At 48.6% G+C, this 25,175-nt stretch overlaps 7 protein-coding genes across 7 annotated transcripts; 4 read left to right on the top strand and 3 right to left on the bottom strand.

Moving 5' to 3' along the window:
- Positions 1 to 1,946: 1,946 nt before the first annotated feature.
- Positions 1,947 to 5,643, top strand: F5B22DRAFT_651639 (uncharacterized protein; the record flags this gene model as incomplete). Its single annotated transcript, XM_047979499.1, has 7 exons — positions 1,947 to 2,656; positions 2,774 to 3,050; positions 3,200 to 3,769; positions 3,843 to 4,224; positions 4,355 to 4,481; positions 4,603 to 4,883; positions 4,991 to 5,643. The coding sequence occupies 7 exons, from the start codon at positions 1,947 to 1,949 to the stop codon at positions 5,641 to 5,643; spliced, it is 3,000 nt and encodes a 999-aa protein (XP_047825812.1).
- Positions 5,644 to 5,844: 201 nt separating this feature from the next.
- F5B22DRAFT_520589 (uncharacterized protein) lies at positions 5,845 to 7,477 on the bottom strand. The gene is made up of 2 exons (XM_047972625.1): positions 7,454 to 7,477; positions 5,845 to 7,391 (listed from the first exon to the last, which is right to left on the bottom strand). Exon 2 carries the CDS (start codon positions 7,180 to 7,182, stop codon positions 6,046 to 6,048), a length of 1,137 nt encoding a protein of 378 aa, XP_047825811.1. The 5' UTR covers positions 7,183 to 7,391; positions 7,454 to 7,477; the 3' UTR covers positions 5,845 to 6,045.
- A 225-nt stretch (positions 7,478 to 7,702) lies between these two features.
- On the bottom strand, positions 7,703 to 9,961 carry F5B22DRAFT_651637 (uncharacterized protein; the record flags this gene model as incomplete). Its single annotated transcript, XM_047979498.1, has 2 exons — positions 7,703 to 8,014; positions 8,066 to 9,961. The coding sequence occupies 2 exons, from the start codon at positions 9,959 to 9,961 to the stop codon at positions 7,703 to 7,705; spliced, it is 2,208 nt and encodes a 735-aa protein (XP_047825810.1).
- Positions 9,962 to 12,012: 2,051 nt separating this feature from the next.
- F5B22DRAFT_651636 (60S ribosomal protein L11) lies at positions 12,013 to 12,570 on the bottom strand (the record flags this gene model as incomplete). The annotated part of the gene is made up of 2 exons (XM_047979497.1): positions 12,013 to 12,389; positions 12,453 to 12,570. 2 exons carry the CDS (start codon positions 12,568 to 12,570, stop codon positions 12,013 to 12,015), a joined length of 495 nt encoding a protein of 164 aa, XP_047825809.1.
- Positions 12,571 to 12,857: 287 nt separating this feature from the next.
- Positions 12,858 to 14,443, top strand: F5B22DRAFT_627478 (like-Sm domain-containing protein). Its single transcript, XM_047976330.1, has 7 exons — positions 12,858 to 13,145; positions 13,218 to 13,226; positions 13,314 to 13,336; positions 13,387 to 13,435; positions 13,489 to 13,797; positions 13,850 to 13,937; positions 13,992 to 14,443. Exons 1-7 carry the CDS (start codon positions 13,122 to 13,124, stop codon positions 14,117 to 14,119), a joined length of 630 nt encoding a protein of 209 aa, XP_047825808.1. The 5' UTR covers positions 12,858 to 13,121; the 3' UTR covers positions 14,120 to 14,443.
- Positions 14,437 to 15,801, top strand: F5B22DRAFT_520185 (UPF0041-domain-containing protein). Its single transcript, XM_047972624.1, has 3 exons — positions 14,437 to 14,826; positions 15,178 to 15,250; positions 15,420 to 15,801. Exons 1-3 carry the CDS (start codon positions 14,754 to 14,756, stop codon positions 15,640 to 15,642), a joined length of 369 nt encoding a protein of 122 aa, XP_047825807.1. The 5' UTR covers positions 14,437 to 14,753; the 3' UTR covers positions 15,643 to 15,801.
- A 4,719-nt stretch (positions 15,802 to 20,520) lies between these two features.
- Positions 20,521 to 24,847, top strand: F5B22DRAFT_627456 (pyruvate carboxylase). The gene is made up of 9 exons (XM_047976329.1): positions 20,521 to 20,543; positions 20,629 to 20,649; positions 20,712 to 20,719; positions 20,803 to 20,814; positions 20,880 to 21,015; positions 21,073 to 21,192; positions 21,255 to 21,316; positions 21,379 to 24,420; positions 24,481 to 24,847. Exons 5-9 carry the CDS (start codon positions 21,003 to 21,005, stop codon positions 24,586 to 24,588), a joined length of 3,345 nt encoding a protein of 1,114 aa, XP_047825806.1. The 5' UTR covers positions 20,521 to 20,543; positions 20,629 to 20,649; positions 20,712 to 20,719; positions 20,803 to 20,814; positions 20,880 to 21,002; the 3' UTR covers positions 24,589 to 24,847.
- Positions 24,848 to 25,175: the final 328 nt, after the last annotated feature.

Genomic DNA, 25,175 nt, shown 5'->3' with positions numbered 1-25,175 from the left:
TTCCAGCGCTAGCCATACAGCCAGATCATACAAGATAATTCTAAAAGTTGGAAATTGAATAGAAGGTATTCTGGAGAATAGCATATTTCAATCTTATATTTTTTTAATTTTTCTATATAACTATATAAGGTATTAAAATAAATAGATAAAATATAACTAGTTATATATATAATAACTATAAGTTATTAAACTTTAAAGATAAATAAAATATTTATTTTAAATAAAAATTTTATAAAAATTTATATATAATATAATTTAAGCATTTTTAAATAATTCTATTTACTTTATATATTTTTCTTATTTTTATTAGCTATTGTAGACCTGTTTAAATATGTAGAGTTTTGGTGGGAAAAGGGCCTAAATGGCATGTGTGTGGTGTTTTATTGGACCCACTCTGTACAGGTACTATTTAAGTACTACTGTATGCACATAGATACCTATATAAGTAGGTACCCTAGGTATATCATTCGTTCTCCCAATGAGGCAAGTTGGATGTGCTAGTGTGCTGCTGGTGTGATTTACGAGTACTACTAGGTATGTATGTCACCCAGCGCAGCTCAGATTCTCTAGGGCTTCGTATTTAAAACTGGTACAGTACGGCACCGGCACGCGTCAGCCCTCTTGGCATGTCATAAATCCATTTCCTCGGTACCTACTTTACTGTAGGTGTCATGGGATTCTCTGGCTCGGCGGGCGCAGATTGCCTGCCCAGGTGTTCATTGGTAATCCCGCCTGTTCGTTACCCATACGTCAGTCTACTTGAATGCAATTCTGTTGTGTGGAAGCTCTACATATAGGGACCGTATTTGCTACCTAAGGTAGACTAGTACTGAGGTTAGCTATGTGTCAGGAGGACAAGACGGTACACTACACAGATGCGTATGGTAGGTATTTCAGGTTGTCAAGCACATCTGATGGTTCTGCGGTAACCTGGCCATGCTTGCTGAGGCCCCAAATATGCGGCCAATTTCCCACCATTCCGGGATTGCCGGATACGCCTTATACGTGTCCCATGCAGCTTGAACATACGGTGTTATGATAGTATTTGTTAGTAGGTCGATTAGGTAGTATGCCGCCTGTTAAATATGTACCTAGGTAACGGCGCTATGCTGTAGCAGCCCCGATTATTTTGCTAAGAACGTCGTTATCTTTAAAAGCAACTTGAAGAATTACGTGATTCAACACTTCGGATTTCTGACAAGCAGCAATATGATTCCCCTGCTGAACTCGCCGTATTGATGTTTAGGCGACCCATTTGATACTTCTTTTTCAATACCCACCTTCGTAGTTAAAACCCCTAGTCGATCAAGATGGGAAACGGCAACGCTTTTGAATAATCTTTTTGAGCGCAGTCAAGTTGGCGATAGCTCCTTGCCATCTCCAACGTAATCGAGTAGTTATCCTGATGGGAACATGCCAAGTCCCCTCCAGCACTGCATATTTACTCCACCGTCCCTAGCATATCAATCACGAGACGTGCAAGCACCAAGAAACCTGACTTGATAGTTCTCGATATCCCCGCACCAACGAGGAGAATAAGCACGTACTACGTAAGTAGCTTTACTGGATATTCCAATCCTATAGCAGCACGAATATCGCGGATCGGGTAGAATGTTCAAAAGTCACTCATCTACGACCCTTAGAAGATAAAACTCTGCTACATGCGCGTACGGCAGAACATGCAACTTCATGTTTAAGAGGTTATACAGACTTAGTTAGACAAGGGATATCACAGGCTATGGAGACCAGCAGAAGCCGAAACAAAGGCCGCAGCAATATTTAGTATCCTATCCAGCCATCAGTGTCAGGAAGGAAACTAGTAGCTCAGCAGCGCTAGCAGATTATCGTGTTCTAAACAGCTTCATTTCCAAGCCCTGATTCTAGCCTTTGTTATAAAACTGTCTTCAATTGTCATAGGACTATTGTAAGAAAAATAGCAATTCAGGATGGGCTCAGTCCCAAAAAATAAACCCCTCCGCATTGGAGTTGACGTTGGTGGTACAAACACAGACGGCGTGATCCTCGACCCCTTGCGAGCCACGGAGCCTGATAAGGGAATCATTGCCTGGCACAAGGCGCCAACGACGCCAAATCCCAGTGTCGGCATTAATGATGCCATCGTGGCCATGCTCAAGAACGCCGACGTGGATCCGAACACGATAGCAAGCATCACGATCGGCACAACACATTTTGTGAATGCCGTCGTCGAGCGTGACGCGGCTCGCCTGTCCAAGGTCGCCGTCCTCCGTCTATGTGGCCCTTTTTCACAACACGCGTTACCGTGTGTTGACTGGCCCGCGGATTTGCGCGGCATGGTTCTCGGGCACTATGCCTTGCTCAAGGGTGGGCTGGAGGTCGACGGACACCTCATCTCAGATATTGATGAGATACAGATCAGAAATGAGTGTCGAATGATTCGTGAGAAAGGCATCAAGAGTATCGTCGTTAACGGTATCTTCAGCCCTATTGATACGGTAGAGCGACAGGAAGAACGCGCAGCAGAGCTCGTGAAGGCTGAAATCCCAGGGTGCGACGTTGTTTGCTCGAAAGAGGTCGCCAATCTGGGTTTTCTTGAGCGCGAAAATGCTGCTATTCTCAATGCGTCAATACTCGCCTTTGCACGGAAAACCATTCGCTCGTTTCAGGAACCCATCAAGTCAGTGCACTTGAGCATTTCCCGTTTCTCATCTCTATTTGCTGTGGTATTGAGCATTCGAAAGCCTCGTTCTTGTTTACCTTCAGACGCAATTATTAACTGTTGAGGTTTGAATAGACGGTTGGGCCTCCAGTGCCCCGTGTTCATCGCACAGAACGATGGCACGATATTGTCAGGGAAGATGGCAGCCAAGCTCCCAATCCGGGCCTTCTCTAGCGGTCCAACAAACAGCATGCGTGGAGCCGCGTATCTAGTGAAAGACGAAGTCGATGAAGAGGTTATGGTAGTCGACATCGGTGGCACGACCACCGATGTCGGTTTGTTGCTTGCTACCGGATTTCCGCGACAGCAGGCTGCATACAGCGACCTGGGGGGCATCCGGATGAATTTTTCAGTATGCAACCACTGGAGTCATTTTCTTCCTGTTCTAGTTACTCCCGGGGGGTATAGTTGCCTATCAAAGGCACAAGTGTGTCTCACGAGTATGCAGAACTTCCGAAACTTTTTACCTGAAAGAGTAATTACTGATTCCAGTGGTTGAAGTGTCCCGATGTAAAGAGTATTGGTGTAGGTGGTGGATCAATCATCCGAGACGGCGAGGCATGCACAATTGGGCCCGATAGTGTCGGCTACAACATCACGAAGGACGCTCTCGTATTCGGTGGGACTATTTTAACTGCTACTGACTGCGCTGTATTATCAGATAAAAATCTAGAGATCGGTAAGAGAGAGCTAGCGAAGGGGGCAATCAACGCCGAGGGCCTCAAGAAGTTCAAATCTGTAATAAAACACAGGTTAGAGAAACTAATCGATACGATGAAGACGTCTCCTGACAACCTGACTGTCCTCCTTGTTGGTGGCGCCGTCATCGCGCCGGATCAACTGAAAGGGGCAAGCAGAGTTCTTAAGCCGAAGTGGTCAGGCGTTGCCAATGCAATTGGGGCCGCTATTACAAGGGTGGGCGTCGTACTTGATACGGTGGTATCAACAGAGTCTAAATCAACGAGTGAGTTGCTCGAAGAGATTTGCAAGGATGCTATCATGAAAGCCGTCGTGATAGGCGCCTCGAAATCGACTGCCAAGATTGTCGAAATGGATACATTCCCTCTGCCTGTGAGTTTACATCCTTGGCTTTGCAGCTATATACATATTCATAAATCAGAGCTTCTAATGTGATAATCACCAGTACATTTCTAACAAATCGCGGTTCATCGTTCGAGCGGCTGGCAATTTCGACTACTCGCGAACGGACCTACCAGATGCCACGATTGACGACACACCACAAGAAGACCTTGAAATAGTCAGATTCGACAGTTTCAATGACGTCTCTGGCAAAATTTCAACAACTCGGGAAAAGGTTATGGAGGATGTAGATATCAACAGCTATAAGCCAACTGTCCGAAATCGCACCTGGTACATCAACGAGACAGACTTGTACTGGATCTCTATCGGGTGCTATATTCTTGGGACAGGCGGTGGTGGAAGCCCCCATTCTGCCATGCTTCATATCCGCGAGATGTTGCGCCGGGGAGAGGTGATTCGTGTCATCTGTCCCGCCGACTTACCCGGTTAGTTCTCTAGAGTCATTTATATCCCCCCTTTGGGCAGGTTTCCGGTCTCATTGCTTCTGCATGCTCCCGAAACATGAATTAAATGTTTTTCCTATCTATCAATCACTAACTCCAGCGTGTGCAATAGACGATGCAGTGGTCGGGTGTGGTGGCGCCGCCGGGTCACCAACAGTCGGGATTGAGAAGCTCGCAGGCGATGAGATGGTGCAAGCACAGGAGGCGTTATTCAGGGCCTGTGGGAAGCGTGCGTCACAGTCAGTCCCCTAGAGTTATGTTATCGCCTCTTGGGCAGGCTTCGGTTCTCGTTGCTCCAGCATGGTTCCGAAGCATGAGCCGAATTTATACTTCGTCTGTTTGTTACTGACTCGAGCACAGCATGATCGCCGTTGAGATAGGAGGGCACAACGGCTTGCAGAGCATGCTTCTCGGTGCTAGCTCTAACCTAGATATACCCGCTATCGATGGCGACTGGATGGGTCGCGCGTATCCAACCAAGTGGCAGACGACCCCAGTTGTGTTTGGAGAACGCTCACCAATATTTGCCCCCGTTGCGATGGCAGATGGGAATGGCAATGTCATTGTAATTCCTAGCGCGACGAGTGATTTTCACGTCGAGCGCATATGTCGCGCAGCTCTAAGTGAAATGGGCTCACAAGGTTTGTACCAATATTCTCTCGCCTGCTTGCTTAGTGTCCTTATCTATTGTATTTTGGACTCTGTTGTTGATCTGTAGATTTCGACTAATAAATTATTGCGCTCGCAGTGGGCACAGCAGACGCCCCTATTTCCGGAGAGGAATGTAAACGCTGGGTGGTGGAGAATACTATCTCACAGTCATGGCGTATCGGACGGGCCGTTGTGAGGGCCCGGCGCTCGAACCAAATAGACCATGTTGCTGAAACTATTCTCGCAGAGTGTGGTGGTTCTGAGGGTGGAAAGGTGCTGTGGAAGGGCAAGATCGTCGGCGTAACCCGGACTTTACGAACAGGTCATGTCTATGGGGAAGTAATGATAGAGGGTGCAGATGTGGCCGATGAAGGCCGGAATTCGTCAAATTCTCGGTTCCAAGGCTTCCTAAAAATACCTTTCAAGAACGAAAATATCGCCGCAGTCAAGGTGTCAAGATCAACAGTTGGTGGGAAGACATATGACAAAGATGAATATGTCCTCGGTCTCGTACCAGACCTCATCACGGTCATTGATGCACACAATGGCGAGGCAATAGGGACCCCAGAATATAGATACGGACTTCTAGTCATAGTGTTAGGGATCACAGCCAGTGATCACTGGACGTCGGAGAAGGGTATTGAGATTGGTGGACCGAAGGGTTTTGGTATGGATAATTTGACTTATAGGCCACTAGGCAAGTTTGTCAAGCCAGCCAGTGTCATTGACGAGTTTGATGTTACTGAGTAGTGCAACTACATTGTCAGAGCGGCTTCGGCGTACGTCAAATTCCAAGTGATTGACGACCGAGTCCCAGATGAGTAGTAACCCAGCTAATTCATAGCGCAGGTTAATGTCTTCTGATTCTCAAGGTGTATAAGCATTTCTGTGCTACAGATGGCCTTACAGAAAATTCAGTCTGAAACTCGAAATCAATTGGGAAACAAAAAAGAGCCACCATGCCTACATCGTAACTTTTGTGCTATCACCCACAAAGGCTCATTACAAAACTTATCAGCTTACTGAGCGATATAGCCTGCTATCAGGTCCTTCGTACGGGAATTCGAGATTTTGCTACCCCATTAGAGGCCAGGTGTGGACAGGATTAGCGTCTATCCGCTCAAGGGGGGAGAAACATAGGAAAAAAGAAAACTATATATCGTTATATCCTATACAAGTCCTTGGAAGACCCTTATGTGCGACAGCCCAACACCAAGCGCGCCCAGATTCGCCTGTGTATAGACCTACCGTACTATTGTCACGGGACGAGTCTTGCAACAGCCTCTGGATCCTCTCGCTATCCATGAAAGAGAGGAAATGAAGATATTGATCATCTTTGTCAAGTGCGAGAGAATTTCCAGCAATCCCGTGACATATGCAAGGTTCCTTAGTGAGCAAGCCTTTCTCCCAAATATTGACTTGAGCAGCCCTGATTGCCCGGTCGATTCTCTCCGACACTTCAGGGAAGAAAGGCAAAAGCGTGCGCAGCGATATCACAATTCCTGGCCCACCATGGCAGAATTGTACAAGTCGGTCCGAGCCAGCTGGGAGCGATGAAGGAAAATTTCCGCTTGGAAATTGGGAATCTAGCAATTCCACTAGCAGCGGTTGAAGCTGACGAGCCATAGACGGTATTGATAAAACAACTTGTGTGATAATACTAATCGATCCATGAGCTGCGCCTATGTAGTGTTTTCCATGCCAAACCCACGGTGGGGGGGTTTTAAGTATTCGGTTGGCAGTGCTTTCAATTGTCCGCTGCAAGAGTGCTGCAGTCCCGGGGTGATGTACCTCGGAGAAGACTTCATGACAAAGCCTCATGAGATATAGGTACCCAGCACGACCATAAAGCCATTCATTGGATCCATCTTCTGTTGACGAGTTGATTGCTTCCGCGTACGAACACAACTCTCTTACGAGAGTGGCATCTTCTGAAAGTATCGATTTCAAGGCAAGATGAGCCAACGTCTCATTGCCAACGCCACAGTGACCTGGCGTAGGTGTCCGTTTTTGTGTTCGTGCTCCGAGCTGAAGGTAAGCTTCAGCCCATTCGAGGAGAGACTGATGTTCATATTCGAAATTCGGATAAACACCAGATAATCTATAGAATAAGAATGCAATTGACGTGGGGCCAGAATAGAGACCGCTAAAAGACCAGCTTGTTGAGCAAGTATGAATAGGTGGGTGCAACTTAACGATTCTTCTGAGGCTGGCAATGAGCTCACTGTGAGCATCAACTTTCTTCAATGGTGTTGTCGGATTGTTGAAGTAACGTGCTGATGTCGCCATTTCACTGTTTTTCTTGGCAATACAAATAGGTAATAGATATGCTTTGTTCGGAATGCTTACGACATCTGTTCATCTCTGGGTGGATTTTAGAAACATCCTTCTTCCCCTCTACTATAAAAACCATAGGGGGTCGGTTGTTGACGTCAGGCACTACAGTGGGATATTGATGCGGAAGTCTACCGGTAATAGTAACTTGGGTAGTATTGGCACTATATTAGGTAAGCTTTTGTTAATTCACATCGCGCATATATCTTCTCGCCATGTCGCCTACCTAGTATTCGAAGTTTCTTGATACCTGCCAGGCAGCAACTTATACATGTAAACGATTAGTTAGTCCTTCTGCAAACCGGGCTTTCACTCCCAAGCTATAAACATGAGTAAGGGAAGCAAATGGTTTTTGCAGCTCAGAAATCAGATTCCCTAACCCTAATAGCACACCAAAATATTTCCTTTTTGTAGCACATTAGCAACAACCTGAGAGCTTCGCGTAGCTTTCCCCTCCCCGCTGAACAAAAGTTGCTTAAAGAGATCTAACTGCTTCCCAAGTCACCCTTATCTCTTCATCAAGCTCCTTGCTCCTTTGATTCCAGGTTCTATAGTAATGATCGTCTTCGTTCGCTACCTTTTTGCGGATCGTTCTTGCGAGGCGAGCGCCTCCACGAAACATTTCACTAAGCCGGCAGCACTTCTTATCAAATGCATGGATAACGTCGCTGATTTCAATAGCTTGGCGATTCAGCAAGGCATCAGCTAACTGTTGCCCATTGCGCCGATAATTCTCCATAATTTCATTTACAGTAGACTCCTTGGATTGCATACGTAGAAGCATGGCCTGTGATTAATGAGTCATCAAAGTTAAATCAAGAGGTCTTCACTCACTCACAGTGATCACTTCTTGCACAGACTCGAAAACTGCCTCACGCCGGTTCTGTAGTATACTTTCACGCTTCGATATTCGGGGCTTGTGGGAATCTCGTTCAAGTGGTAGTGTTTGGTTTGCAGAATCAACTTCTCCTGGTATTTCAAGTGGCACCGGAATCAAATCTTTCTTGTGCGATCTTTCTGCTAACATATTTGCCCAAGTCATAGAATTTGGATGTAATGATTCCTCCCTGTCTGAGGCAGCCTTGCATACTTTCATGGAAGGAAGGTATTCTGGATTGCCTGCTCTTTGCCGGCGTTGGCTTCCGCCTTTCTCAGGTATGTCTTCTGCGCTTGAAAATTCGGTTGACCGATTAACTTGTCGCGGTTTAGAAAATCCGTAGCCGGGTGTATGATCGCTCGAAAATTTCTCATTCCGTTCTGGCTCTTGGTCATGAAAACTGGCAAGTGAAAGCTCAGCTACCGAAATCTCCGTCGGTGTCGCCTCATTCAATTCTTCTCTCATATGAGTGTAAGGTAATGGAGTGAGGTTCATCTTGGGCAAGTGACCCCTGATGGATGAGTTGATATTGCTGCTGGGCGCTGTCCTGTCGAGTGCGGCTTGGGACTTCTTAGTAGGTCTTTTACTAGCTTCAAAACGACAAGGGCGTTTGGTAGATCCAGAATCTAGATCATAGAGTGCACGATTTCTTGGATGAACCAACCCATAGTCCACATAAGTCGGTTTCGCAGGCTGGTCTGATGCTGGAAGAATATGAGGAACGCGCAGTGTGTTGAGATTTCCATTGAGCTGACTGTGATCAATGTCACGGCATTTCCCTTTGCCAACCACAGGTGTTTTACCGTGGCGACCATTCTCCTGTTTTACCCCTGGCAAAGGTACATCCCTTGTACTACGCCTGGTGCCCTGGCAACTAGTACGTGTCGATTTACTTTCTGGTGACTCTGTCACGTTCGGAGAAGTCGAAGAGTCAGTTGTTTCTTGCCCCGCTATCGGTTGCTTGTCGATGTTGACATTGCCACTGAAAGGCGGCACTTCCTGTGGGCTGGCCTTGTGCTCGTTGGGACTACCAGCGTTGAATGGCCTTTTTGGCCTTCGGTTAATGGTACCTTTTGATTTTGTTGTTATGGGGGATAAAAGATCTTGGGTGGAAGCCGGTGAATCTTGTATGGTGCCTGAAGTCTTCTGCGTCGACACTTTCGCGTTTCGACAAGAATCACGGGCTGTTTTACTTTGCTGTGTGAATTTTCCATCCGGACTGTTTGCTGCTTGGTTTTGCGCCCTATTTTCTTGCAATGGGCCACCAGACTTGTCTACAGGACTATCAGACTTTTTGGCTTCGATTGGGACGCCTCCATTCTTGGGTTGATTATTCCTCCTTTGTTTTGTCGAGTAGGTGACTGTGATAAGTTTTTTCCTGCCTTTACATTTAGGACGACCGACTGTACCGGCGGTCACCGAAGCCTCTGATTCGTCACTACTTTTCTCAGATTCAGGAAGGTGATACAAATCATCTTGATCAGTACTTGGCTCTAGCAGGGAGCATTCATTTTGGGAGGGTGAGCCCGCTGAGCCCTCTGAGCTCTCTGCACCATCAGAGCTGTGCTCTTCTACAGAGCCATCGAATCCCTTGATGCTCCGCGACGGTATTTTAGGTTGGTCTCGACGAGGTGATCGTGGGAGATGTGTATGTGTATTCTTCTTGTCTCTAGGTTCCGGGGCCTCAATGTTGGGAAGTAAGTTTGCCAAGTTGTTTTGTGCATTTAGTTCAACTGCTTTCGCGCTTGCCCTTGCTCTTGCTCTGGTGATTGGTACACTACGATAGGTAGCAGGTGGAGAAGATGGCATGAAACAGGCCTGGGAATCGAACTCTGCAGGGACAGGTTCAGTTGACATTTGGTCTTCGGCCACAGAGTCTCTTTCTGAATTGAGCCCTAAAGAACGAACGCTTGAGTCGGTGATATGCACGCTACTCGGCCCAGCGTTGCCAATATTGGAACTCGCATTGATTGAGTCCACGCCTGGGGAGTAGGTATGGTAATATGCATCTTCCGCTCTAAGGCAGCTCGTCCGCTGGTTGAGTAACGGCAGCTCATTATGACTACCGGCCGTCGTCGAACGGGTGCTTCGCTTGCTATTCGATTTAGGTGGCTAACGCTTTCATCAGTGTCCGTCATGACTCATCTTGCAGGTTGGGTACCCATAATGGGCTGAGAGAGCGGGAGAAGGAAACCGAAGCAGTTTTACCATGGTGACGGATACAGCTGTATCAATGTATTTGAGTCGTCCCAAAAAAATGACGACTTCACCGCAGGAGATTAAACGCGTGCAAACGAAATGAGGCTATAATATTGAAGTTTGTTTTCGAGCAGCAATAGACAGGAGCCTGGCTTCCTGAAGTGTTTACAGGTTTGAATGGAGCGTGAACATTACGTTATGTGATGCTGTAGGACAGATGATGAAAGGCTGGAAGATCGGGAGAAAACATGTAATATGGAAATGATTCAACTGTAATGTAACTACCACGATGAACCTCATTAACCCATACAGCTGAAGTTATACTGACCATGCTGGAAAGCGTAAACTCGTTGTCAAAGGAGGCTGGGCAGTGGGACATCGAGAGTGAGTTGAAGGCGAGAGTTAGACGTGGATTTCTCAGGAGCCTCCAAGTTTGCACGAATCAAGGAAAGTGCACGAAAACGGTGGTATTCCTTCCGAAATTGCGTGTGAAGTGGTAGGTTCTCCCTTCCTGTTGCTGCGTACCTACCTAGTTTCTTTCACCTCATTGTGGACGTGCTTCCTTTAGATACACGAACTTCATCCAGCGAGCGCCTATAGATTTTACTTGGATATAATGACTATTACCTATCTGAGGGACATAACGTATTCAACGTGGACCTCGGGATTGCAGGTCCGCAGATGGCCTCTCGTAGATGGGGATAGATGCATGGAGCAGCGGGGGGATCTAGCATAACAAGGGCAGATTGAACTGGGCTTGGAATTGAGAATTCAGATTGCAAATGATCAACTAGGGCTGCATTAGTCCTTGACCAACCAACTCCTTCCTGGCTGTTGGTGGCTTGACTTGACTCTATATACAATTGGTCTGCCAGCCCAGACCGCCTAGGTCTCTAGGATCTGTTTCAAGGAGCGAAGTCTGTATAACCTCACTTTCCAATATTGCCCAATATTGCCTGCATGTCTTGAAAGATCATGAACAGCCTGCAATGGTCCTTCGTACGGCCGAAGTGCAAGGCGAACTGCATACTTCAACCGGTACAGAGGTTACACGTGTAACATCTAGATTATGAGTCCTTAAGTTGCTCAGACCAGATTTGGTAGTATACTTGATTTCAACCCGAAGTCAGGGTATAAGAGACACGACTAAGCTCAAGATCATATTTTCAACTGCTGAGAGTGCGTCCAGTAGCCGCAATAGAACTATGACTAACTGAAGATGCAACTTACTGCTAGGAACTGTGGTGTGACAGTTAGTTGAATGAATCTGTGTAGGTCATACATGTGCAAGTTGATTTATTAGCTGCTGTTTCTTTTCCAACCTGCATGAAGCTATTGGCTTTGAAGTCACGTTTAAAGTGCGTTGTTGCACATCAACATTAAATGATTGCGCATATCTAACGGGGAATCATTCGGCCATTACTATTATATAGTAGATACAGAACACTTTATGAAGGCTCGCTATATATGTGCAAGGGCATGGTCACTGTTAATTATGTCGTGGCATAGGAAGCCGGCATAGCGCCGGTCGGTCTCTGAGGCCGCAGCTGACATGATATACAAGTCGAGCTTGAGTAATCGATGATACTCGCCAGAAATTCAGTAGTACATACAGACTCATCAATGGTTTGCCCTAGTTTTGCCAGACCAATATAAACCCCGAACGCCTTGCCATGTTATGTTTTGAATTGTTTTGAACGCTCTGGTATTTATCGGACGATACCGTCGAAGCGCTGCTTGAACCATTTAACGGTCTCATCACGGTTGATGCGGTGGCCAGCCCCAATTCTACCCTTGCAGCGACGGCGGCGGGTGACACGCTCACCAGGGCGGGTCATGCAGCAATAGAAGTCCATACCATAGATACCAATCGATGGGTCGTACTTGATACCAAGATCAATGTGCTCGTTGATACCGAAGCCGAAGTTGCCGGTCTCGCTGAAGTTGCGCTTGCGAAGCTCGTACTCCTTGACCTTGAGGCCACGCTCCAAGATCTCCTCAGCCTTGGGGCCACGGATCGTGACGTGAACAGCGATCTTTTCGTTACGGCGGATACCGAAGGTACGGACTGTGTAGCGGGCCTTGCCTGTTGGTGCGACAATTAGCCTACAGTTCATGATAATTCTATGAAGACTGGGTTGAAACATACTGTAGACAGGTGTCTGACCGCTCAACTGCTCGAGCACCTTAGCAGCACGAGTCAATCTGTCACCAGACTCGCCAACTGAGATATTCAGTACGAGTTTCTGGATGCGGAGCTCCCGCATGGGGTTCTGGGCTTTCTCAGACTATAGGGCGACTGATTAACATTTTGCTTTCTATCTAGAAGAAGTCGTGATGCAAACATACCATGGCGGCTATTGGTGGTTAGTATTGGGCCCGAGGTGATGAGGTGGTGAGGGATACTGGTTGATGCTGACTTGATAAGATTTCCAATCGGGAGAGAAGAATAATTTAGGCCTGTAATTTACAAAGGGTTTCTCTGCCCTAGGATAAAAGTGTGGCTCGCTTTGCCTAGGGAATTGTGGCTGGTGGTGGGGTGACAGAAAACCCGGTGGGGTCCGAGAACGTGAGTTGGGGGTGAGGCTGAATCATGCTCCACTAGTCAAATGTGGAGCTTTCAGTGAGCTTCAGTCCTTCAGCCTTGCCAACATGTTACCATTCTAGTTTTTGTCCCCTGTTTCCCCATCCTAGCAAGAGCTTGAGCTTCACGCATCCACAAGCTCGCGCTCGCTTTTTACAATTACAACAAACAAAGGAGAGACAGTATCAGTTTTCTAAAACTTTCAGAGCTCCATTGGAGCCGCCAGCCGCAAATATGTCGAACAAGCAAGGCAAAATGGTGTGTAAAGTCCCAGACCGCTATCATACTAATGTTGTTGACACACCAGGCTGACTAGTAGGGAATCTCTAGGCCGGTTATGTACGTCGACCCCAACTAGCACCTCGCGCCTCGATCTGGATTCTAGGGCCGGTTGTTCATGTTGTGTAGTTACTGACGACCCATTAGATTAATTACCGGATGAGAGTTACGTAAGGATCTCGTCGAAACATCGCGACCTTTCAGCGCTGACCTGTACCAGATTGACAGACGGTCGACAAATGACGGGGCAGCTTCTCGCGTTCGACAAGGTCAGCCTTGCCATATATGCTCGGTATTGCACGCATCACTGACGAGTGTGCAGCACATGAATTTGGTCTTAGGCGACACGGATGAATTTCGACGCATAAAGCGAAAACAAGCAAAACCCGCAGCCCCTGGCGCATCGAGTTCCACCGCCACCCAGACCATTGAGACGGAAGAGAAGCGGACGCTGGGCTTAACTATCTTGCGTGGTGCGCAGATTGTCTCGCTGTCTGTTGAGTCTGCCCCTCCGGCAGACCCAAGCACGCGACTTGGAAAGAGCACTGCTAGTAGTCTTCCGACTGGCCTGACATCTGGCCCTGGTGTTTCACGCCCTGCTGGCCGCGGTGCTGCGCCCACATCACTTGCCGTGAGTTATCGGTGTGACAACATGGTTGCTTTCAATGCTAATGATTTTGTAGGGTCCAGCTGCTGGTGTTGGTGGTGGTGTCCCTCCTCCCTTCCCTCAATTCCCAGGTGCACCTGGCTTTGGACCTGGAAGAGGCGGTCGTAAGTCTTCTAGGATTTCTTGCTGCTTTTGGCCAGCTGCTAATGCACAGACAGCGCCCGCTCCCGGCTTCCCGCCCGGAAACTTCCCTCCTCCGGGCTTCCCTCAGGGTGGCCAGTTCCCACCTCCTGGTTTTAATCCAGGTGGTGGCCCGCCAGGCTTCAACCCTCCTCCCCGGAGATAAAAAGATGTCTGAGATATTTAGCATTACGATGAGAAATGCCCACTACATGAGTATAGGGCGAAGATACCATTCGGCGTTTGGGAATGCAACGAGTGAGGGCTGTGGATAGCTCACGTCATAAAGAACTTGGGCCTTGTACTCTACCTAGCGATCACAATGCTACAAACAAGTGGCTACAAAGGTCATTTACGGCATAAAGAACCATCAAGATAATTCTCCCGACTACTAAGCTGTTAGGTCTATTCATTTGACTAAGCAGGTTGACTACCTACATATACAAGTAGAATGATGATGATAGCTATCTACATAGTACCTACCGTTCACTACATGTCGCGTGCAATACTTAGGTAGGCGATGTAGAAGATCTGATTGGATCTGATTAGCCACTCATAGGACCAGGCCAGTGGTCCAGTGTACAGCGGTACCTATCAGAAGCCGGACCCGCAGTTTAGCTTCGGCCTTTCCCCATTGTAAAATTTCCCAACGGAATCTTTAGTAATCTTGCCGATTGACTCCGGCCCCCAGAGCGCAACCCACGATCACGACGCAACGGCTGTTTTCCTCACAAAGCCTACAACGTCTTACCCAAACGTCTCGCCAATTGCCCGCAATACGTGCTTAGCGAACTCATAAGATGGCCGCCTTCGTCAAAGCGATTAATGCCAAGATCAGGTCAAACCCGACCGTCAGCTACTTCTGCTCAACGCGTATGTGATTACTTTCTTTGATCCTTAACCTTTCCGATTTGCGGACCTCCCTCCCGACCAACCCGACCAAGAAGAACGGCGGTATTTTGCGACTGTACGTGTTATCCCAGCACGCGGCATGCTCTGTAGACTTGACACATGCAGAAACGACATTGCGAGAGGGGCTCGGGCCAATTACTTAGTGTCACTGCTGAATTCAGAAGCCGACGGTCATGACCTAATGAACGAAGTCACCAGCCGCAACATCGGTCTACCAAGCCCACTATATCCCATATGATGTGTTGCGGAGACCTATATACTGGTGTATGAGATTGTGATGGAACTCGCCTACTGACATTTTGTAATGTGCAGACTTCTGGGGTCCTGTGTCGAACTTTGGTATTCCTGTAGCGGCGGTAGTAGATGCACAAAAGTCGCCAGAGCTGTGAGTTCAATCGCTGTCTTACCTCGTGCGAGTCCTTTTGCCCGCGAAATCAATGGGGCACCGGGGTGGGCCTCTAAGACCGTAAGGTTGTCGTCGCCTAACCTTGCGTGTATCAACTTACAACCTGACAATCTGGAAACCCAACTGACACTGCTATGCCAATCCCTAGCATCTCCGGGCACATGACCCTCGCCCTCTGTATCTATTCGGCAACATTCATGCGATATTCCCTCGCCGTCACCCCTAAGAACTACCTACTCTTCATGTGCCACTTCATCAATGAGGGTTCCCAGCTCACGCAGGGATACCGATATCTGAACTGGCACCACTGGGGTGGCAAGGAACAGGCTGCTTCCGTGACCGAGAAAGTCAAAGAGGCCGTTACAAAATAAATATAACTTTCCCTATGAATGCCGAGCACTGTTGAGGAGGTATAACTGAGGCGCAAAGTCAGTAGAAAAACAGAGAAGAGACGTCATTGGAAAGCGGGCAAGCTACAAGATTACCAACTCATTCGGATGGTGTTTTAGGGGGACCTTAGAGGGAGATGTGCTGCTGTCTCAGCGGGAGCAGTCAGACTTGAAGTTGAGAGAAGCCGGAGGCTGACATCTCCCAAAGGATAGCGTCGCGCACACTGTATTTCTACCGCATAGGATTTGTTTTCTGCAAAGATATACCATCGGATAGACGCGTTGGAGTTGAACGAATTATGGCAACAGATGTCTTCGTCCGAGAATTGAAATATGAGGTGTTAGCAGTCAGCGCTTATCTTCGAGACATTTTCAGTCATATATCTATTATAGCGCGTGGAGGTGCAGTTCGTTCGCTAAGCCTTCCGTGCCGAGTGATGCCAATGCCACCGCATATATTTCGACGAATCCTCCTCTCAGATGTCTGCGCAAGCCCACACTTGGCTTTGACTATAGTCCTGATGTTCCCTCAAGCAAGCGTTAGATCACTCGGTGCCAATGATTTGAGAAGAAGGGTTACTATAGTGGTAGTTAACGGCACCGGTCATTATCGCCGGCGGAGCTAATACTGATCTAATTCTTTTTTGGGACGAGCCAAGCTATAACAGAACTCGATGATCGCATACAGCCCCTTGACTTGCTTATTTGCGTCAAATTGCGTTGCGCAAGCGGCGTACGTACGCCGTACACCGATGCGGCAGATTCAGAGTTACGGAGTAAGCCAACCGTGGTGACAAACCAGAAAACAGAAACTCTCTCCGCAAGGCTAGTGCGCTAAGTCGGTAGCCTAGCACGTTTCCCGTGACATTTGTTTCTAGAGAGGGAATAAGCGTCCCTGCCGAAGGGAGGAGGAAAAAAAGATGGTGTGTAGACGACAAGGTGAATTATACAACGGGAGCCAGCTTGGTATCAATATTGACTACCAACCTAACCGACCTTGACCGGGTTACTGTTGCTTCCGCCTACTCCGCGTAAATGACTCGCAAGGACTTGCCAAAGCGAGCTGAGAGATATAATCAACAACAGCAAGAACATGGTCGTATCTGACGACTGAGATAGAAACATTGGTGAGAAGATAGAAAATTGTAATGCGAAACCCTTGGCATCGGTCAGGTGACATATGCTCTGCAGCTGCAAGATGCAATAGCATAAAGAAGCTATTGTGCCAAGCTCCTCTCCCCTCGGGACGGGGCTATCAGTGTCCTTTTTTTCTGTTTCTATCTCTATATGAAGAACGAAAAGGGCAGTATACGGGGCAGCTAGTCTTTGATTCGGCCAAAGGGACGAAAGCACCATGTCACCTAAGGATCTTGGGAAAGCTCGGCAAGCAGCTTGGGCCGAGCTGTAGCCCACAACATGCGGCGGATTTTTGCAAGATAGACGGGATACCAAGCCGGCTCGATGCATGAGGAATATACTTGGCGACAGGCACAAATGAGTGCTTGGGGAAACACCTCGTTGCTGTTGTTGCGGGGTGGGTACGACTGGCAGACGTTTAATGGCGCATTCCTTGGAGGCTTGGTGACCTGGAAGTGATGTGACAGTCTTCAGTGAACAAACAGTCAGATAAGCAAGGCTAAGAGGGGGCGGCCACCGGGTAGGTAGCCGTATGTGACCTAGATAGATAGGTGGTGTAAAGAGTCAATGCCATCCATGCTGTTAGTCGATCGCATGCCAGATGCATAGTTTCAGATTGTATTGCATCACGCGGACGAGGTTCATTCAGGTCACGGGTGGGGGGGTTGGAAGATCCGAAGTCGTGGAAATACATTGTGCCCTACTACTGTATGTATCACATTGTTTCTTACGAGCTAGAGCTACTAATGGATAGGAACAAACATCTTGAGTGCCTACCTAGCCAGGAGGTAGCTTTCTCGAGCAGCGATCAGCAAAATACAAGAGTAGCCGCCATCTACTCTGACGAGAGGTACCATAGTGTAATATTTGACTGTTGTCTTACTTACCTATGATACGCTGGATGAACCCAAAAATGTCTCACCTGGAGTTGTGCATACTACATACACATGCAGGCGGCTACGACGCTTTACGCAACTGGGAGGTAAGACTGGTAAGGTGTTGTCTCCCTGGCAGATTGCCTTGACACTGGATGAGATGAGCATCCAATGTCAATCCCGGATTTTTGGTCGTTCTTGGGAACACAACAATACGCTATCGTTGCAGAGATGATGTCACCATAACTACCTACATAGGTAGAAGGATTCATAACTTTGTCGGGCTGCCTACCGGTGCGATATACTTTAAAGAACAGAAATAAGGGCGAAAGGACCGGGCCAGGAAGCACCAACCAGAGCTTGTAGGTAGTATATACCTAGTACAGCTGAGGGAAAAATAGAATAAAATAAAGATTACAGAGTATTGGTACCTAGGCATGGCCATAAGAGCCAGAGTTGAACTCGAAGTGGGCTGGCTCACTCTACCTAACCCTAGTCGACTGCTTAACCTAGGTTACTTTGCTTTTTCAGGACATTTGAATTCGACTCTTCTCATTGGCTATAACCCCACCAAGCTACCACTACAGAGTATATACTACGTACTGTACGAGTACCAATGTCCTGTTTTGGATCAACTTGAATCTCTGTCCACGCACATGCATGTTAGCTCCTTCGAGTGCTGCAGGTTGATACAACTGTGTACTTTATGCCATTGAGGTCCTCGATGCATGTACAATACATTCCATTGGGTGCAAGAAGATCCCCTGTTGTTAGCTGGAAAGCCGAGGCCATCCGTACCTTCGCCGGGCCTAGCTCAGGCAGTGGTTTGTCCACACACAGCTTCGTCTCAACTAAATATGGCTGTAGTGTTACCACGCACGAGAGGTTAATATGCATCAATTTGCGTTGTTATGCCCTACCTAGGTAGATAGCAGTACCTCGTATGTGCCTCCAATGATGCTGTTGTGCAATACAATAGTCCGTCCCCGTTCTACCGGTATATAGGTATGTATGTAGGCATGCAGGTGTGTTTGAGCTGAAGCGGACTGCGACAAACAGCGCAAGCTTACCCCGCTAAACCCCGCCGATTGGAAACCGTAGTTTGGCTGTATGTATGTAAGTAAGTGTAGGTAGTCTAGCTACCCTGAACTTGCGAATGGCAAACCCCCACCCCAGTCCTTCCACGGACATTTACACCGCACGTGCTTTTGGTTGCGACAGGGTTTGGATGCAAATGTCCAGCTTGATCCGGAGAGGGGGATTGAGTAATTCTGTGTGTCTGTAGTCAGTATTTGCCGCTACAAAGCGGTGTGTCCCACCCCGAGGAGCTTGGTGTTTCTCTGCACATGTACGTACAAGATTACATGTAGCATCCATGAGTATTGTACTGTACGTAGGTTGGTACCTTGAAGCCGAGGACTTCGCTTCGCGGCCGACGGTAGGTAGGACACCGCGCGCCACCGGCTCGAGCTGGTGTCAGATAAGATCCGTCCAGTGCCTCTTGGCCAGATCGTCAACTCACATTGGGGCCTCTCACGTGTAGACGAGTTAAATTTCACCTGAAGGCTCTCTCGATTGGGCATGCCCAAACTACTCTGCTCCTGCAGGCTGGCCAGCCGCCATGACATGGGTTGTGGTAGGTTGCGCAGGCTGACGAAGCTCCGGTGCTCCTACAAACCTACACGTACCTATCCATTGCCGACTACCAATGCCCGAAACGGAAATTTGTGTACAGTACAAATATAATTCACGTCCCGTCTACCATTCACTGACATTACGTGCCTCTGCCAAGATCGACCGAGGTACAGGCTATGAAACCGATATCTCAGTAGCTACACGAAGTGTATACCTACCTACATATGTATCTGCCCACATGTCTGGGTATGTAGCTGAGTATGTACTCGGACTGAACCCCAAGGTACTGGTAGATATTGTCCCATACTGTAGAAACCATAAAACAACACGCTTCGAACCATCCCGGGCTTGCTTGTCACCGGCAGGTAACCACTGCCTTGTGTGCGTGTGCCAATTCTTGGTTGTTGCGCCCAGAATCGCCAGCCTTCCAGCCAGTCGTCTTTGGGTCGGTCGTCCTTGGGTCGTCCCTCCCGGCACTAGTGTGAGTGGAAACAAGCATCGCTATGCCGCACAGTACCGAGTAGAGAGTCAGTTGTAGAGACAATAATAGGAGCAGCAGCAGCAGCAGCAGCAGCAGCTTGGCTCCGTATCTTTGCTTTCGGTTGGGTCGCCCAGCCCATTCAAGTTGCTCCTCTCTGTGTCATCCCGCTCTAGGCGATATCGACCCTCTCGGCCTCGACCCAAACTTATATCTACAAGTATATTTCCCTCACCCCCCCTCGCGTCTCCCTCCCTCCCTCCTGAAGTCGAGTCCTCCCACACCTCCTCCCAGCTATTCCTAGCACCCTTACTTCACACCTAAACTGCACTCTTACTCCCCGAGAGACTCTGGTGTGTGCTGTGTGTGCTGAGAAATCGTCGGTCGTCCGAGGCCATCTTGGAACTTTGATTCGAGATCCGGTACAAGACACCAAGATCCGCGAGATAGCAACCCCGCTTGACAGACAAAGCGTACCTGGGTCCATATCTTCGACTACGTCACGCCAACCGCCAGTTTCGTTGCCTCAATCGCACCGAGGCTTTTCTAATTCACCAGAACCAATTCCTTTGGATTTCACGACCGCCAATCACCACCCTACAACATGGAGGACATCGAGGCGCTCAGAGCGGTACAGGCTGCTGCTGCTGATGGCACCAACGAGGAAGTATTCGAGGAGGAGACTGGTCCCAAGCCTGGCAAGACGGCCCACCACATTCGGGCCAACAGCTCTATCATGCATTTGAACAAGATCTTGGGTGAGTCTACGTTGCGCCGGCCAACTTCATAGATGGCCGTCCTTGTGCCGCTTTGGATACCGCTAACCTGCGCCCTCCTCTACAGTTGCCAACAGAGGTGAAATACGTAAGTACTACCGCGTTCTATGCGACCAGAATCCTGAGATGCATGGCTAACCTGGCGGGCAGCTATTCGTGTAAGCCCCTCCCCCCACCAAACCCGACGAAAGGTGTAGGAAAACCGGGCAAGGCCAATTATTGACATCTGACCGCGCAACAGATTTTCAGAACCGTAAGTTTCCCTCCGATATCGTTTCTGCCCCCCAAAACGGCCTAAGGTGACTCACGCGAGGATAGGCGCACGAACTGTCTCTACACACCGTCGCTGTATTTAGGTAAGCCATCCACTGGCCCGAGCCCTGGATAGCTCACTAGCAGCGGTGTCCGGCTAACCCCACCAGTTATGAGGACCGTCTTAGCATGCATCGGCAAAGTAAGCGCATAGCCCGTCAAAACTGAGTTCTGGGCGCTCCGCTAACAAATGTCCCAGAGGCCGACGAGGCCTATGTTATTGGAAAGCGTGGTCAATATACTCCAGTTGGCGCTTATCTCGCCGGCGACGAGATTATCAAAATTGCGCTGGAGCATGGCGTTCAGATGATCCACCCTGGTTAGTTAATAGTTCCCCCCCCCACTTTACCCAATGTGGCTTCTAAAGCATCGGCATCATAGGTTACGGGTTTCTGTCCGAAAATGCTGTATTTGCACGAAATGTCGAGAAAGCCGGCTTGATTGTGAGTGACTCCTTTGCCCCGCCTCCACCATGCAACTCCAACTGACATGTGATTTGGCATAGTTTGTCGGCCCCTCGCCCGACGTCATTGATTCCCTCGGCGACAAGGTCTCGGCCCGCAAGCTCGCTATCGCAGCCAAGGTTCCGGTTGTTCCCGGAACCCCGGGTGCTGTCGGCACATTCGAAGAAGTCAAAAGCTTCACCGATGAGTATGGTTTCCCCATCATCATCAAGGCCGCCTACGGTGGTGGTGGTCGAGGCATGCGAGTAGTACGGGAGCAGTCAGATCTAAAGGAAGCGTTTGAGCGAGCCACCTCTGAGGCAAAGACGGCCTTTGGAAATGGCACGGTCTTTGTTGAACGCTTCCTAGACAAGCCAAAGCACATCGAAGTCCAACTTCTCGGAGACAACCATGGAAATATCGTCCACCTGTATGAGCGCGACTGCTCGGTTCAGCGGAGGCACCAGAAAGTAGTGGAGATTGCCCCGGCCAAGGACCTTCCCGCGGAAACCCGAGATGCGATTCTCGCCGATGCTGTGAAGCTGGCCAAATCCGTCAACTACCGAAATGCCGGTACTGCGGAGTTCCTTGTGGATCAGCAGAACCGCTACTACTTTATCGAGATCAACCCCCGTATTCAAGTCGAACACACTATTACCGAGGAGATCACCGGAATAGACATCGTGGCCGCTCAAATCCAGATTGCTGCTGGCGCTTCTTTGCAGCAGCTTGGTCTGACCCAAGACCGGATCTCTACCCGGGGTTTTGCCATCCAGTGTCGAATCACTACCGAGGATCCTGCTAAGCAATTCCAGCCTGACACTGGCAAGATTGAAGTGTACCGATCTGCTGGTGGAAATGGTGTTCGTCTCGATGGTGGTAACGGATTCGCCGGTGCGGTAATCACCCCCTACTACGATTCTATGTTGGTGAAGTGTACCTGCCATGGCTCCACCTACGAGATTGCTCGTCGTAAAGTCCTCCGAGCTCTAATTGAGTTCCGTGTCCGTGGCGTGAAGACCAACATTCCTTTCCTCGCTTCTCTACTCACTCACCCAACATTCATTGATGGTAATTGCTGGACTACCTTCATTGACGATACTCCGCAACTATTTGACCTCGTTGGCAGCCAAAACCGTGCCCAGAAACTGCTTGCCTACCTTGGTGATGTTGCCGTGAACGGAAGCAGCATCAAGGGTCAAATTGGTGAGCCTAAGTTCAAGGGTGAATTTATCCTACCAGACCTTTTGAATGAAGATGGCTCCAAGATTGATGTATCACAACCATCCACCAAGGGATGGCGCCAAATTCTTTTGGAACAAGGTCCCAAGGGCTTCGCTAAGGCCGTCCGTCAATACAAGGGCTGCCTGCTTATGGACACCACCTGGCGTGACGCCCATCAGTCGCTGCTCGCTACCCGTGTGCGAACCGTTGATCTCCTAGGCATTGCCAAGGAGACCAGCCACGCTTTGAGCAACTTGTACAGTCTAGAGTGCTGGGGTGGTGCTACCTTCGATGTCGCATATCGATTCCTCTATGAGGATCCATGGGACCGACTTCGTAAAATGCGCAAGGCGGTTCCCAATATTCCCTTCCAGATGCTTCTTCGCGGAGCTAACGGTGTTGCGTACGCTTCTCTCCCAGACAATGCCATTGAGCACTTTGTTGAGCATGCAAAGAAGAATGGTGTCGACATTTTCCGAGTTTTCGACGCGCTGAACGACATAAACCAGCTCGAAGTTGGTATTAAAGCTGTGCAAAAGGCTGGTGGTGTTGCTGAAGGAACTGTCTGCATTTCCGGAGACATGCTCAACCCCAAGAAGAAGTACAACCTGGAGTATTACTTGGATCTTGTTGATAAACTGGTTGCTCTTGATATCGATGTTCTTGGTCTCAAAGATATGGCTGGTGTTTTGAAACCACATGCGGCTACCCTGTTGGTTGGATCCATTCGCAAGAAGTACCCTGACCTTCCTATCCACGTTCATACCCACGATTCCGCAGGTACTGGTGTTGCGTCTATGGTTGCTTGCGCCAAGGCAGGTGCAGATGCTGTTGACGCTGCTACCGATAGTCTGTCCGGAATGACATCGCAACCTAGCATTAACGCTATACTGGCATCGCTTGAAGGCAGCGACCTGGATCCCGGCTTGAACCCGGCCCATGTTCGTGCTCTAGACACCTACTGGTCTCAGCTGCGTCTTCTCTATTCACCATTCGAGGCTCACCTAGCTGGCCCTGACCCGGAGGTGTACGAACATGAGATTCCTGGTGGCCAGCTCACGAACATGATGTTCCAAGCCTCTCAACTAGGTTTAGGTTCACAGTGGGCCGAGACCAAGAAGGCATACGAACATGCTAATGACCTTCTTGGTGACATCGTTAAGGTCACTCCTACATCCAAGGTTGTCGGTGATCTTGCTCAATTCATGGTGTCCAATAAACTGTCCCCTGAGGATGTAGTCAACCGCGCTGGCGAACTTGATTTCCCTGGGTCAGTGCTTGAATTCCTTGAAGGTATGATGGGTCAACCTTACGGTGGCTTCCCTGAGCCGCTGCGCAGCAGAGCGCTCCGAAACCGCCGCAAGTTCGATAAGCGACCTGGTCTGTACCTCGACCCTGTTGACTTCAAGAAGGTTCGATCAGAGCTTAACCAGAAGTGGGGTCATGTGACCGAGTGTGACGTTGCTTCTCACTTGATGTATCCCAAAGTATTCGATGACTACAGGAAGTTTATCCAGAAATATGGCGATCTATCCGTCCTACCCACCCGATACTTTCTCTCCGCCCCCAAGATTGGTGAGGAGTTTCATGTCGAGCTCGAAAAGGGCAAGGTCCTCATCCTGAAGCTCCTGGCGGTCGGGCCATTGTCGGAGAACACCGGTCAGCGTGAGGTGTTCTATGAGATGAATGGCGAGGTTCGCCAGGTCACTGTCGATGACAACAAGGCCAGCGTTGAGAATGTCAGCAGGCCGAAGGCCGACCCTGGCGATTCAAGCCAGGTCGGTGCCCCTATGGCTGGTGTGCTCGTTGAATTACGAGTACACGAAGGCTCAGATGTCAAGAAGGGCGATCCTCTCGCAGTCCTCAGTGCTATGAAGATGGTAAGTTTTTATCATGGTCACTATATTTACGACTAAGACAAATGCTAATGCGCAGTACAGGAAATGGTCATCTCCGCGCCTCACAATGGCAAGGTTAACGGGCTGCAGGTCAAGGAGGGCGATTCTGTCGACGGCTCAGACCTTGTATGCAAGATTACCAAATCTTAAAAGGACAAAGAAACATGGGCTTACAGTTATTGGGCCGGCGTTTTCGGCGGTGGGCGATCTTCGATGAGGCTGAGACTTTCCAGAAAGTTAGTCTATCTTGGGAATAAGAACTCTGATAAGACGATTTTGGGCGTAGCCTTTCCTCCTTTTCATAGTATGTATTACGCAGAGAAAAGACAATAAAAAATGGTTTAGCTGTCTCGAAATGTAATTACCCAGTCACATGCATACTAGAAATAAAAGCACCGCTTTTCGTGTATGCTTATAGTATTTATTCTTTAGAATGCTTCACTGAACCACTTCTCCCTTACCCCTGGCTAATAACTATATCAAACGTCGTCTCAAGCGAGAGTTGAGGCCCTTTCCATAAAGAATATAGTTGGCAACAGCTAGATTATAATAATGGGCTATCTTATTCCACAGAAGTTCTTCTACTGTCTTTTCACAATTACGTGGGCCTCGTAGGCACCAATGGCTGAGATCGTGAATCAACGCCAAGCAATTATCTATCTGAAGTATCAAACAAAAGTACTCATAATGTGCGAGAGTGGCTTCAGGGTAAACCTTGAGAACAAATGTTGTACCTG

The sequence above is a fragment of the Xylaria bambusicola genome (genome assembly GCF_022495145.1).
Source record: "Xylaria bambusicola strain CBS 139988 unplaced genomic scaffold F5B22scaffold_71, whole genome shotgun sequence".
Taxonomy (NCBI): domain Eukaryota; kingdom Fungi; phylum Ascomycota; class Sordariomycetes; order Xylariales; family Xylariaceae; genus Xylaria; species Xylaria bambusicola.
The sequence above is the reverse complement of the archived record's forward strand: the minus strand, read 5'-3'. Positions and strand labels throughout refer to the sequence as shown.